This window comes from Pararge aegeria, chromosome 1 (assembly GCF_905163445.1).
Source record: "Pararge aegeria chromosome 1, ilParAegt1.1, whole genome shotgun sequence".
Classification (NCBI taxonomy): Eukaryota; Metazoa; Arthropoda; class Insecta; order Lepidoptera; family Nymphalidae; genus Pararge; species Pararge aegeria.
Genome location: NC_053180.1, coordinates 19,635,969 through 19,649,983, shown reverse-complemented (window position 1 = coordinate 19,649,983; position 14,015 = coordinate 19,635,969). Strand labels below are relative to the sequence as shown.

The 14,015-nt window shown below is 35.7% G+C and overlaps 1 protein-coding gene across 3 annotated transcripts in view; it reads left to right on the top strand.

Annotated features, from left to right (window-relative positions):
• The window catches only part of LOC120628018 (protein madd-4), a 292,600-nt gene that overhangs the window by 223,544 nt on the left and 55,041 nt on the right, over positions 1-14,015 (top strand). For all 3 annotated transcript variants that reach the window (XM_039898237.1, XM_039897428.1, XM_039896608.1), the window contains exons 9-11: positions 10,230-10,359; positions 11,448-11,563; positions 12,007-12,107. In XM_039898237.1, the coding sequence (XP_039754171.1) occupies positions 10,230-10,359; positions 11,448-11,563; positions 12,007-12,107 (347 nt within the window). The remainder of the gene's footprint in view (positions 1-10,229; positions 10,360-11,447; positions 11,564-12,006; positions 12,108-14,015) is intronic.

Here is a 14,015-nt window from a genome sequence, read left to right as displayed (position 1 = left end):
CGTTCTCCATTATATATGGTGCTAACAACAAATTTTGTAAATGCAAAAAAAAGGCAATTAAAGTAATAAAAAAAGCTTGTCTTTGAAAAGTTGTGGGTAAAGCACCGCAATTGCTCGGCCCTAAGATGTCTGCAAAATCGAGCCAATACAGTTAATAACATTTCAATACTTTTATTTGATGTTACGCAGCAACTGAAGTAACTAGCTGTAGCCGAAGCATCTAATCAAGCCTGAACTGAGCAAACTTATGTAATAGACCATAGCGGACGCTAGTGTGGGTTTCTCAAAATACAAATGTTAACTATGACCTATCATATCGACCCATTACCAGCCAACTACGGGTCTCCTTCCACAGTGAAAAGTCATTGTGGGGGGAGACCCGTAGTCCACCACGTTGGCCCAGTGCGGATTGGTGAACTCCGTATACCTTTTGAATACATTATGGAGAACTCTCAGACATGTCCTCCCGATTTTTTTCCTTCACCATTCTAGCAAGTGATATTTAAATTGAAACGCACATAACTTAGAAATGTTAGAGGTGAGTTCGAACTCGGTCCCCCAAAAGTGAATTCGAAGTCCTACCCACTGAGCTATCACTGCATATGGCCTATGGAAGGTCGTAATTTATACCGGATCTACCATTAGTCGGCCCGCTGATAAATCAGGCGGCTTCCTTTTGTCTCTGAGCTACAGTTCATAGGAAGCATGGACTTGCGACTTCTCCCATACGAAAACACATAATAATATTTAAATTAATTATTATAAAACACAAATTTTTAACTAATATCTTCTCATTTTAAATGTTTTGTTTATCTGCTTACAATTATAAAAATGTCCATTTTACCAAACATTCGATTTGATAGAAAAAGACTACTAAAATTATTATTTTGGGATTTTATAACGCGACTTAATACTTATGGATTAATAAAGATTGTTAGGCCCTACCATAGCAATATTCCAATGTAAAAATTTTAAATACTCATATTAATTTGTAATCATCATCTCAACCAATCGATGTCCACTGCTGGACATAGGTCTTTTGTAGGGAGTTCCACAATGCACCGTCATGGGCCGCTTGCCTCCAGTGGCTCCCAGCTACTCGCCTGATGTATTAATTATATTCTTAGTAATTTAATTCTAGTCGTAATTAAGAATTATATAAAAATGGATTATTACAAAAAATTATGATAAAAGTTTATTAAACGCAGGTGTGAAATATTTAAAAAAAAGTTAAACTTTGGAGTAACCTACCTCTATTTTTATTTAATTTGATTTTAATGACATGACATTAAAAATAACGTAATTCTATTTAATTTATTTTTTTTGGCTATAAATTCTACTTTTATTAATATAATCTTATGCTCATCATTCAAAACTTTAATTTGAATATGGACTAGTCCAACTGTCAGTCTGATTTTTTTTATTTAATAACTTCCGTCTATCTAAAGTTATAAAAACAAGTGTGTGTGTAACCTTTACGCGCGATTGAAGTAAAACTTTTATGATTCATTGATGAAATAGTAAAATGTACCCGGGACCAATTTAATTAAATATTCATAATTTCAAATCTGAGTTATACTTCCTAGTCGCGCCTAAAGAACTTCTACTTCAACAAATAAACATATGACAGCTAGTTGGCGCAGTGGGCAGCGACCCTACTTTCTGCGTTCAAGGCCGTGGGTTCGATTCCCACAACTGGAGATGTTTGTGTGATGAACATAAATGTTTTTCAGTATCTGGGTGTATCTGTATATTATACGTATTTGTATTATATTCATAAAAATATTCATCAGCGATCTTAGTACCCATAACACAAGCTACGCTTACTTTGGGGTTAGATGGCGATGTGTGTATTGTCGTAGTAGATTTATTTATTTTTTTATTTATAGGAAACTAAAAATAATAAAGGAGGTTTGCTTGGGGCACAGACATAAAAATCGCAAGGCTACTCAACCTCCTCAAGCAGATTCTGAAAGCAATTTGTAATTAAGAAAGCCGTGAAAGATGAAGACACGGATAAGAGTTATTAACACCAGCGGTGTAATTTGTATGATGATTGATGCCCAGAATAGATTGGGTGGGTTTGATCAAACGTTTGAACCAAGCCATAGGATATATGTTATAATATTTTTTGTCTCTAAAAATAAGAATGATGGTACAATACCATAAATACGAGTATGCTGGGATATATTTGCTAAATTTTCAAAATCTTTTTAATTGGCATAGAGAGTCTCTTACTCATTTTTAAGTATGTATCGTATGTTATAGTATATATTAGTTTCTTATTTTTTAAATTTATTATTATTAGTATTTTATGTAAGTGTGTATTTAATAATAATACACCCCACCAATCGGTTTCTTTTGGTTTTCCTAATCCTAAGATTGCCTGGAAGAGATCGCTACTAAGCGATAAGGCCGCCCATTGTATTCCACTTTTTAAGTTTCTTTTTGTTGTGTCCATTGTTTTTTTTTTCTATTTGTGGTGTACAAATAAAGTGTATAAAAAAAACTACTACTTTTTATCCCACGGGATTCGTAAGAAAACTTAATAAACGCGGTAGAAGAATGCAGGCAACCGCAGCTAGTTCTGTATAAATTGTACATTTAAACTGTCCTAAAAGTGTCAATCATTGGGGTTTGTAGCTTAGTCTTTTGTTTACTTGATAACGGTGCTAGAAATTTTGTTTTTTGACAAAACAGGACCGACTTTGTTATAGAACTAAAAAGCAAGAAATAAATATTTCGAAAACATTTTTAAGTCGGTGCCAAGTAAAATGTAGAAATTTACTTCGATCATACACTTCGTGTTCGTTTTATATAGTAGCAAAGAGAGGTACAATTCCTGGCAGGGGAATTTGGGAATTTCGAATTTTCTCTGGTCTGGAGGCTTTGGCCGTGGCTAGCTGCGACCCTACCGACAAAGACGTGCCGTTAAGCGATTTAGTGGTCCGGTGCGATATCGCGTAGAAACCGATTAGGGGTATGACTACCATACTCCCTAACAGGGTTATCCACTACCGTCTTAGATTGCATCATAACTTACCACCAGGTGAGATTGCAGTCAAGGGCTAACTATTAGTCGAAAAAAATAAATTAAATCTCTTCATAAATGTCAGAGTTCCTAGCTCGGAACAAACATTAAAAAAAATACAACTGAATTGAGAACCTCCTCGTTTCTTGTAAGTCGGTAATAACAATATCGGATCACTTGACAATCTAAAGTATCAATTTTTAAGGCCAGTATTATGTATAACTAGATGCAATACCGAAAAGACCGTAAAGCGTAGCGCACACGACCGCAGGCCGCAGCCGCAAATAACCCTACAAATGCCTCCTTTGTTACATTATCTGCGATCCTTCTGACCCCCTAGACGTTTCAATTGTTAATTAGGTGCAGGGACAATGATAAATGGCGCTATAGGGTTGATTCCTGCCTTAATGTTTCTTGGTGTCTAATTCAAAGTCAAAAGTCAAAGTCAAATATTTCTTTATTCAAATAGGCACATAGATGGCACTTTTGATGCGTTACATACAAAATGTGTTCAGTTTACGAATGTTGTTATCGCCACCACTAGGTGGCGATAACAACATTCGTAAACTTACAACTAAAGCTAAAAGGGTTCCAAAAGTGCCCTGGTCTAAGAAGAAGCCCACAACAGTTTTTACCTGTGGTAGGGTTAACGTTGTAAGTTGATGAAACTTAAATATATGTAAAATTATTTATAATTTTTTTTTTATTTCACAACAAAATACAATCTCCATCCGTGGAAAGTGATGATGCAGTCTAAGACGGTAAAGGGCTAACTTGTTTGGGTTATTGCAGTTATATTAAATCGATACCCCTAATCGGGTTTTACGCAATATCTGTAGTACTTCTACCAGTAACTCTAGCTTTTCTACGGATTTCCTCACTTCTGACCACGTAGAGGTACTCGTAACATAGCTCTATCCATCTACACTGAGCCTTCTTATGAAGCCCATAGTTAGCGACCACGTAAGTTATCACTGGCCACACGCACTGTTCGTGGTTATTTTATATTAATTGGAAAATTCAACCTGGAACCGTTTACGCGTAAAGATATAAAATACTGCAACACTACAGCAAAGAAGTTACCAATGTCCATACGCATTCAAAACATTTTTTTTACGTCCCCTTTCGTCCCAATGCCGATTTAATTAATAAACCAGCAAAAGCAGACGCGAAAAAGCAGCATTCAAAGGGCGGTCGAAAAGTCCCGGGTAAAATCAAAAACAAACTACGACCACGGGCTACTAGTAGCTAGTAAAAAATCCATTTTCAAATGCATTTTTCCTGTCGGAGTTACGTTTCGCTTTTTTTTTTGTTCAACGGGTCAAACAAATACCGTACGTAAATATTCAGACCGCTTACCGTTATACTAGACTTGCGATATGGAGTGGAAAAATGATGGAATTGTAATTCCAGGCGTATGAATCTTGGCACCTATGGCTCAGGTTACTGGACTGCTGCTGCTTAATGTTACCTTGTTTTTACGCGATGGTGCTCAGGTAGGCCATCTGCTTGGTCAAATCTTTGACGGCCGATTGGTGCAGTGGGCAGCGACCCCGCTTTCTGAGCCAAGGCCGTGGGTTCGATTCCCACAACTGGACAATGTTTGTGTGATGAACATTAATGTTTTTCAGTGTCTGGGTGTTTATCTATATATTATAAGTATTTACGTATATTATTCATATAATTATTCATCAGTTATCTTAGTACCCACAACACAAGCTATGCTTACTTTGGGGCTAGATGGCGATGTGTGTATTGTCGTAGTATATTTATTTATGTATTATTATTTATTAAAACTACTTCGTTGTCAATCACGAGGTGCTGGGTTCCCTTCCTGGTTCGGGCTAAGGACTTTTATTGGGTTTTTATGAAAACATCTAAGTACCAGCCCGGTCGTAGACAACTCACACATCAGTGGGCAAGTCAAACCATTGGTCCCAACAGCCGTGGCTTACCCGCACGGGTGTAATGAGATGAGGCTATGCTCTACCCCTCTTTCCTATGAGAGAGGAGACCTATGTACAGCACAGGGAAGTTAATAAGCTAGTGATAAAAATGAGCTGTTAATTTAGAGGAATATTTCATAGAGGTATTCAATAAATTTAAAGATTTGAAACTAAGATTTTCGTCGCTAATCAACATTTCTTAAATATAGTTTTACAGGTAGGTACATACCACGATAATATTTTGGGATTTGTCGATATTCCGACCCATTCGCATGGATAGTGGTCACGACGGGACAGTAAATCTACTAAACTTGCCTATGCTTATTTCTGCCGCTAAGCAGCATTGTTGCAATGCAGTGTTCCAGTCTAAAGGGCGTGGTTGCCGGTGTAATAACAGGCGCACGAAACTTAACACAGGGCGGAATGTTCCAGAACGTGCTCCTTGCATGCCCTGTTCAATGTTGCTCTGTTCATAGGCGATGGATTTTCACTTAAAAAAAATATTGTTTCAAAAAGAATGGATTGAATCGGTCCAATAAATCTATTTCATACTGGAACGACATCATACGGTATGTCTTTGTCGGTAACTAGCCATGGCCATAGCATCCCACGTGATCATACCAAAGAAAATTGAGAAATAATGAATTGCCAAATTGCCACTGCTGGGAGCGAAACCCGGGCCCTCCCACAAATAAACCACAGCTTTCAGCACTGCGCCAGGGAGGTTTTAAAAATATAAAGTAATGCCAAACAAACCGTTAATTATAAAAGCACAACGACACTAATGGAGGACTTACTTCACTCCACTACACTCCTTATACTTAAGCTACATATGCCTAATGTTTAAGTAAATTAAGTATTTCTTCATCATAAAATAAATTAAAAAACATGCTCCAATGGGGTGGGTGTTTTATACACGGCGCGAAATACAAATACTGTTGAAGGGTGCATAAGTATATTTCATAAGAAATCACCCTGTATATTAAATCTAAAGAAGCATATTTATTTTTCCATGTAAACTAATTCAAAACATATAGAGTGTTTACTTGAATTAATACGAAATAAATGAATTTTATTTTTATTTATTTTATTTATAAATAAAATTCAAGCCTAGACGCTGCCCACTTAGCACAGTATCTTTTGAATAAAGTACGTAGCTATACGTGCTACAGTAATTGTGACTGCGGTTATACAAATCGGCGTGAATACACATTTATAAGTGTCAATATTGTCAAAATTCTCTGCCATGGTTTTCGTCATACACAAGAAGCAATCAACGATTGCATAGCTACAGTGCCCTCCGCGTACACTACAATAATGCGTTCAGGATGCTGATGGGATTGCCTCGGTCTTGCAGCGCGTCAGGGATGTTTGCCGAAGCGCATATAGATTGTTTCTACACGATCATGGGAAAACGGTGTACATCCTTGGTGCGCAGGGTTATGGCTAGTTCCAACGGCCTTCTGAGGGTACTTGCTGGCAGGACTGATTGTCAGTACCTGTGCCATTGCTGCATGGTACACGTGCTTTTCAATCGGGCATGCTCGAAGGGTTTTATATAAACCATTTCCTTAGGCTAAGTTTACTGACAACTTAACTTAATTTTAACTTTGTATTTTACTAACCATTTATGATCCAAGTCGGTCGAAATAAATAAATTTTATTTTATTTTTATAACAACCCTATTGAAGATAAAAGAGCGAAACGCGCATAGTACCTACGCTACGCACCATGTACCTAATAAAGTGACTGGAGTCACTACATTTAAGGGCTGTATCTGATGTCTTTCAGTAAAAACAATGGCAGTGGTTAACTCGAAAACTATTTGGGTTTCGGTTCCACAGATAAGTCTCAAAGACAGTAAATAATGTACCTCATTGACACGTTGTATAAAAATATAATATGACAAGTTGAAATAGAATTAAAGGAGTTTGTATATTACGGTTTAACGATTCGTTTGCCATATTTTTCGAAATAGAAGCCTGTGTGGCTTCTATATGGCTAAAACCTACTTAGATCATAATCTACTAAAGAGCACGATTTCCGAGTTGTACTAGTGGTGCCATTAAACAACTTTATTTATTTGAAAAACATTAAAATAAAACTACAAATATTTGGGCTAAATTATACTTTATTAAATTCCAAATCCGTCCATTTTTTTCCAAATACCTGCTCATTTAAAGTCCAAACAAACACCATTTAAATTGCCTCCAAAAACACGACGAGATTTGTTTTCTAAAATACTTTAATACTTTGAATACAAGCGCCGCAGTTTTAATTTGACAAAGTGCCACAATCCAAAGAAAATAAGCACGGAATCGTTACTTACAACTTTGTGTTCCGCAAAATCTGAAGCTAAATTAACTTATCTTTATTTACATATTTATGTATTCAAAAGAAGTTGAGTCCCCGCGCCTCGTTAATCGCTCATTACCATAACACAAAGAAGAATTGATATTGGTCTTCTGGAAGTGATACAATATCTATATTTCTATATCCATACTAATAATATAAAGAGGAAAGTCTTTTTGTTTGTTTGTACCCAATAGGCTCCGAAACTATTGGACTGGTTTTAGCCGCTTGTTCGGCAAAAGAAAGTTTAATAACGAAGTAACATAGACTATAAATTATTTCCAAAAAATTGCAATCATGTAACACAAATTAGCAAAATTTTGCCTATTAAATTCATTACTTGGCGTGGTCTGAGAAAACTATTGATGATACATAAAAATTATACTTATTATTTACCTACAAAAAAGTCCGGGAGGGAATATATCTATCGATTATAGATAAGTCCCTTTTTTATGTCATAAAGTGTCTTTAGACCGATGGCAGAAACAAAAGTGGGAAGCATTCGTATTCACCATGAATTCTCATTTAAATAAACAGCTTTATTATCAAGGGTATTAATATAGCAGTAAATAACTCTTTTATTCATTCCAATCGGACATTTAATGTAGAAGTTATTGCGAGTTTAAAAATATTCAGAACTAGGTATACCAAAACAATTTATTTTTAGAGATTGGTTTAATATGCTTTAAAACAAAACATACGTGAAAGAAGTCGCGGGCAACAGCTAGTAATAGTAGAATAAAGATATAGCCCACTAAATGTCACGAAACGCACATACTCGTACGCATAACGCATAACTCGCACCCCGGTAATTGAAGACAAAACCCTATCCACTGGGATATCACCTTTAGGCTATCATCTTTTTTTTGAGCTCATGTAAAACTATATCTCAAAATTAATACAAAGAATATTACTTCTACTTCGAAATGGGCATTTAACGTGACCGAAAACAGCTCGTAATTTGAGAAATCTCCTGTAAAAGTAATGCCATATTCAGAATTTCTAAATTCGCGTTCAGTAATTTTGATTTCAGGAGCTTTTCCTAATAGCTATTTAAACACTGCAGGTTTTGCGCAATTCTTTTTTCATTACTATCAAAACGAAGCTATTTCGGAAGTAGTGTTGTACTGGGGAAAGCGGGTTGTTTTAAAAAAGACTTCTTTTGTATATTCAGCTTGTATTTTTATTACGAAACTCGTTTTGGTTGCGAATTTGTCACGGTCGGGAGTTAAACTTTTAAAGGTTCTATTGTGCACTAAGAATTCTGCTCTTTGGCTCGATTTAAACTTCTTTACAGTTTTATGATTTTATTATTTCTTACATTTTACACATTTTACACACTTTACATGGCTTTGCATTTTCATCAGTTATGCATTCTTTTTTTTATTATTATTCCACCACAATTATATTTTTCTTACTTGTGCAATTTTGTTTGTTTATTTGTATTTAGTTACGTGAATGTTTTAAAAAAAATTACATCACCTGTTCGCTCATGTTGTCCTAATCCTAAGATTGCCTGGCAAAAATCGCTACTAAGCGTTAAGGCCGCCTTTTGTATTCTACTTCCGTCTTTGTATTTCTATTCTTTTTTTGTTTCTCTAACCCCTGGTGTACAAATGAAGACTTAAATAAATAAATACAATCTCAATTAGCCCTATAGGGCAATCTCACCTGGTGGTAAGTGATAATGCAGTCTCAGATGGTAGCGGGCTAACCTGTTAGGGAGTATGGTAGTCATACACCTAATCGGTGTCTACGCGACAGTAAATCGTTTCGCGTCAGGTCCTTGTCGGTATGGTGGTAACTAGCCACGGCCAAAGCCTACCCCCAGACCAGATCATAGAGAAAATTCAGATATTATAAATTTCCAAATAGCCTCTGCCGGGAATCAAACCCGGGACTTCTTTCTTAAATTCACCTCCTCGGAGGACGTCAAAAGTCGACAATTGACCTTTAGAATAAAATAAATAAATATACTACGACAATACACACATCGCCTCCTAGCCCCAAAGTAAGCGTAGCGTGTGTTATGGGTACTAAGATGACTGATGAATATTTTTAGGAATCATATATAAATAAATACTTAGAAAATACATATAAACACCCAGACACTGAAAAACACTTATGCTCATCACACAAACATTTTCCAGTTGTGGGAATCGAACGGCCACGGCCTTGGACTCAGAAAGCAAAAGAATGTAGTATCAGGAACGAGTTGAGAATAGCAGGCGCATAAAGAAACAAGTTACAAAATTTAATAATGTCCAGTTAAACAAATTATATGCCAAAAAGGCTAATATCAACTCAGCTTTTATATTAACACTATTCCAAATATTACGTAGGTACTAAACAAACAAGTCCAGTTGTGTTTATTTCATTAAATGATTGTCACAGTATTAAAACAGTGGTGTTTAAGTAAAATAAGTGTTCACTAATTCAGGTTAAATTAATAATGAATAATTCAAGTGGGTAAACGTGAAGCGTAAATTTAGAAGCGGTGATAACCCAGTGCGTAGGACCTCGACTTTACTTTCGAGGGGCCGAGTTCGAACGCACGCACCTTTAACTTTTCTAAGTTATGTGCGTTTAAAGTAAATATCACTTGCTTCAACGGTAAAGGAAAATATCGTGATGAAACCTGCATACCTGAGAGTTCTACATAATGTTCTCAAAGGTGTGTGGAGTTCACCAATCTGCACTGGGCCAGCGTGGTGGACTACGGCCTTAACCCCTTCTCATTGTAGGAGGAGATCCAAGCTGTAGTGGGTTGATGAATTCAAATTATCACTGTTGATTATTTATAGGAGGTAAACGTGAAGCGTAAATCTTCCGAAATATTTTGGGATGTAATACAAATGCATTGTTGATCAGATTATTGAGGTAATTTTTTTCTTCTGCAGGTTACAAGATGTCCCTTGCAGTGTGCCGGGATCGCCTCACGGGGTTGGATGCGCCAGAAGAACTTTGCGACGGTTCGAGTAAACCTGCCTCTGCGGTTGTACGATGTAACATACACCCGTGTCCCTATAAGTAAGTTACTTATTTTTATATTCCATGACAAGTTTGCGTTTGGTTGAAATCTCATCTTAACTATATCTTAAGTAAGGATGCAAATGTAAGGATTTGACGGCCGATTGGCGCAGTGGGCTCTGATCCTGTTTTCTGAGTCCAAGGCCGTGGATTCGATTCCCACAACTGGACAGTGTTTGTTTCATGAACATGAATGTTTTTCAGTGTCTGGGTGTTTATCTCTATCTATATTATTCATAAAAATATTCATCAGTAATCATAGTATCCATAACACAAACTACTTTTACTTTGGGGCTAGATGGAGTTGTATGTATTGTCGTAGTATATTCTTTTTTTATTTAATCTAAATTGCGCTTGCTTGACAGTTTATTAAACCTTTACTTAAAATACGGTGTATGTCATGTATTAAACCTTTAATAAACATGCTAAAAGTAGATATATGCTGTGGTAAAAGTTCATTAAATAGTTCACATTTTACAATGGAATTGAAATGCATTAAGGTGTTTAAAAGTAAAAATCGATTATTTCGTTTCTTACATTGTAAATGATACATGTTGTCAAGACCTCCTAGTAAGCATCAAAATACCTGTGTCAGGCCTTACTCTTCCATAGCAAAAACAAGATAAAATAAAAATGAAACGATTGAGTAGTGTGTCTTGGTGTGTATGGTGTGTAGAGTGAAAATATTTTTTTTGTTTGTTTGATGTACACAATAAACCGTAACTACTGGGACGATTTTAATCATTTTTATCACTTACATAAATATATTTGAAATAAATTAGACATTTGCAATATACATTATTGCAAACCAAGCAAAAATTTGCGAATAAAAAAAGGTAAATAATATGTATCTACCACATGATTAAAGTACTAATTAACCTAAAAACAAACACTGGGAAACTGCCAGTTCCCGCTGGAAAGAAGTCGCGGTCAACAGGTAGTTGAAAATAAATACCAATCTCAGTTTGAATATAAATAAGAATGATTTATTTTTATAACACATCAACCACTAGATAAATACAATATTTTAGCGATTCTTTGTTCCTGTAATCGTGCCTTTCGTTTTATTTCCTAAACCTTATACGCAGATGGTACGTGGGCGAGTGGTCGACGTGCAGTGTGACGTGTGGCGGTGGGGTGCGCACGCGCCGGGTACTGTGTGCGCGCTCGGCGAACATCACCCAAACTGACACTTACGACCCTGGTGAGATACCATTCGGTGTACGCCATATTTTTTGTAGACCTTTTTATTACAGAGCTCGTCCGAGGAACAACCGCTAGCTTATTTCTTCCACTAACTAATATTGCTGTTCCAATCAAAAGGGCGTGGTTGCGAGTGAAATCCGCCGGCGTAACACCTACGTTAATAGGCTCAGGGCGGTAGAGCGTGTTCCAGGCATGCTTTGAAAAGTATTGCTCTGTTTCTAGGCGTTGATTTGCACTTACCATCACGTACAATAAAAAAAACCTTTGCTATTTCCAATAATATTTTCTTTATTTTACTTTTTCTTTTTCCCTTTACCACAGGTGTTGGGTTGGTAAAATATATTATATTATTAAAACTTGAAAACAGAGTTGTTGTTTTAGTTTTGACACATTTCGTATTCGTATTCATTCGTATTCGTTATTATTTTCCTCTCCGTTTAGAAACCAGTTCAGAGCCTGGCTGCCTGTCGCCAGCCCCACGGTCGACTCAGCCGTGCAACGAACACGACTGCCCTACTTGGATAGCTGGACCCTGGTCTGGGGTAAGAACTCTTTACAACCTTCTATTAAAAGCAATCACACCTGATGATAAGGGTTTGTGCAGTCTAAGATTGTAGCAGGCCAACCTGTCAAGGGTATACTTTTAACCTAGGAAAAAAAAATCCTCGGTATATTAAAAAACCTCAACAAATGCGGGCGAAGTCGCAGGCAACAGCTATTTATATAAATAAAAAAACACCCACTTTTATCGTTTCCATCCTGTATATGGAAAATACAAAAAAAAATATAACCACATTGTATAAAATATAACAATAACAACGGCGTAGCGTCATTCTCGTAGAGCTACGTTGTCACCGCTACGAAATGGCGTAGCGACATCATAGCGCATTTTACGCTCGCGTTATATTAAATTTTTATGTTTACTGCCTTTATTTTATACTTATTATACTACTTGTTGATATAGAACATGACTGTGTCATAATGATTGTGACTATAAACCCGGTATATACATTATTAAATTTGATGCAATATACATTACGGTTATCATCATCATCACATTTCTATCTCCACAAGAACATTATTACAGCACAAATTTCAATGAATAAAAATTGTTCACTTCACTTATTAAAAGTTGTGTTTTTTAATATCACAATATTATTAATAATATATATTTTTTTATACTTAAATTGCTGCATCAACCCGTTCCTTCGTTTTTTTTTTTCTAACGTCAAAGGTTGTCTGGAAGAGATCGCTTTAGTGATAAGACCGCCTTTGCACGCTCTATTTTATTTTTATTATTTTAAGTTTCTTCTGTATTTGTGTTTAATTTATATAAAATGTGTGTGTGCAATAAAGAATAAAAAAAATAAAAAAAATGGGTATTTTTAATTACTTCGTTTTTATCAACTAGCTCTTGCCCGCGATATACGGCTACGTTTATTTTGGTTGTTTTTTAACCTGTAAGGAACCCTTACCCGTTATAAAATGTATTTTATTGAAATAGGTAACTAACAAACAGAAACTCTTTCGCATTCCTAATATAAGTATGGATTATTTAACATCTTATATTGTTTGTAACTGATTTAAATCTATATCTTCAGAACATAGTATGAGAGTCGGTTTTGCTTTTTTTCGTTTTCAAGAATGAGCAATAAGCTGTATAATTATTATGTATACTCATGGTTTTACTAATTTAGTGTGGCGTTGAGTAAATTTTGGATTTATTTAATGATAAAAATATTGTCATTGTTTACTAACGATCGACAATAATATAATAACTGTGTGATAATTACAATATATAAGAAAACAAAAATGTTTTAGCCATACCATATTATGCAAATTTTTTATGAAAGTTTCACCAACTGACAGACGTCAATAACAAATTCATTCAGAGGTTGACCTTTATGAGTTTAAATTTAACTTCTTCGCTTGAAAAAGTAAAATAAAACGTTGTACCCAAAAGAAAAACTATTAACCGGTTCAAGTACAAAGCTTCAAAGTCATTTGAAGCAATCTTCACTATCCAGGCCGGCAGGCTGACCATAATTTAGGTGGCTTCTGAAAGGAGAATTTTATTTTATTTTGTTCTAACAGGACCCTTTTGTCGCAAGTTCATTGTCTATTCAAATTAAAATTCAAAATTCAAAATTCATTTATTTCAAGTAAGCCTACTATATAAGCTATTTTGAAACGTCAAGTATGTATCTTTGTAGTGACTCTACCACCGGTTCGGAAAGCAGATTCTACCGAGAAGAGCCGGCAAGAAACTCTCTTTTTAAACATTAACCTCATTTTTCTATCTTGCGGGAGATGAGAGCGAGGCTGGCTGCTTCCAATCTACCTTGTCATAACGGAATTCGTCAAATGTATAGTAACCTCGCTGTAATGTGTTTTTACTCATTTTTAAAATGTATGTATTGGTAGGTCAAGAATTACCTTAGGAATCATGT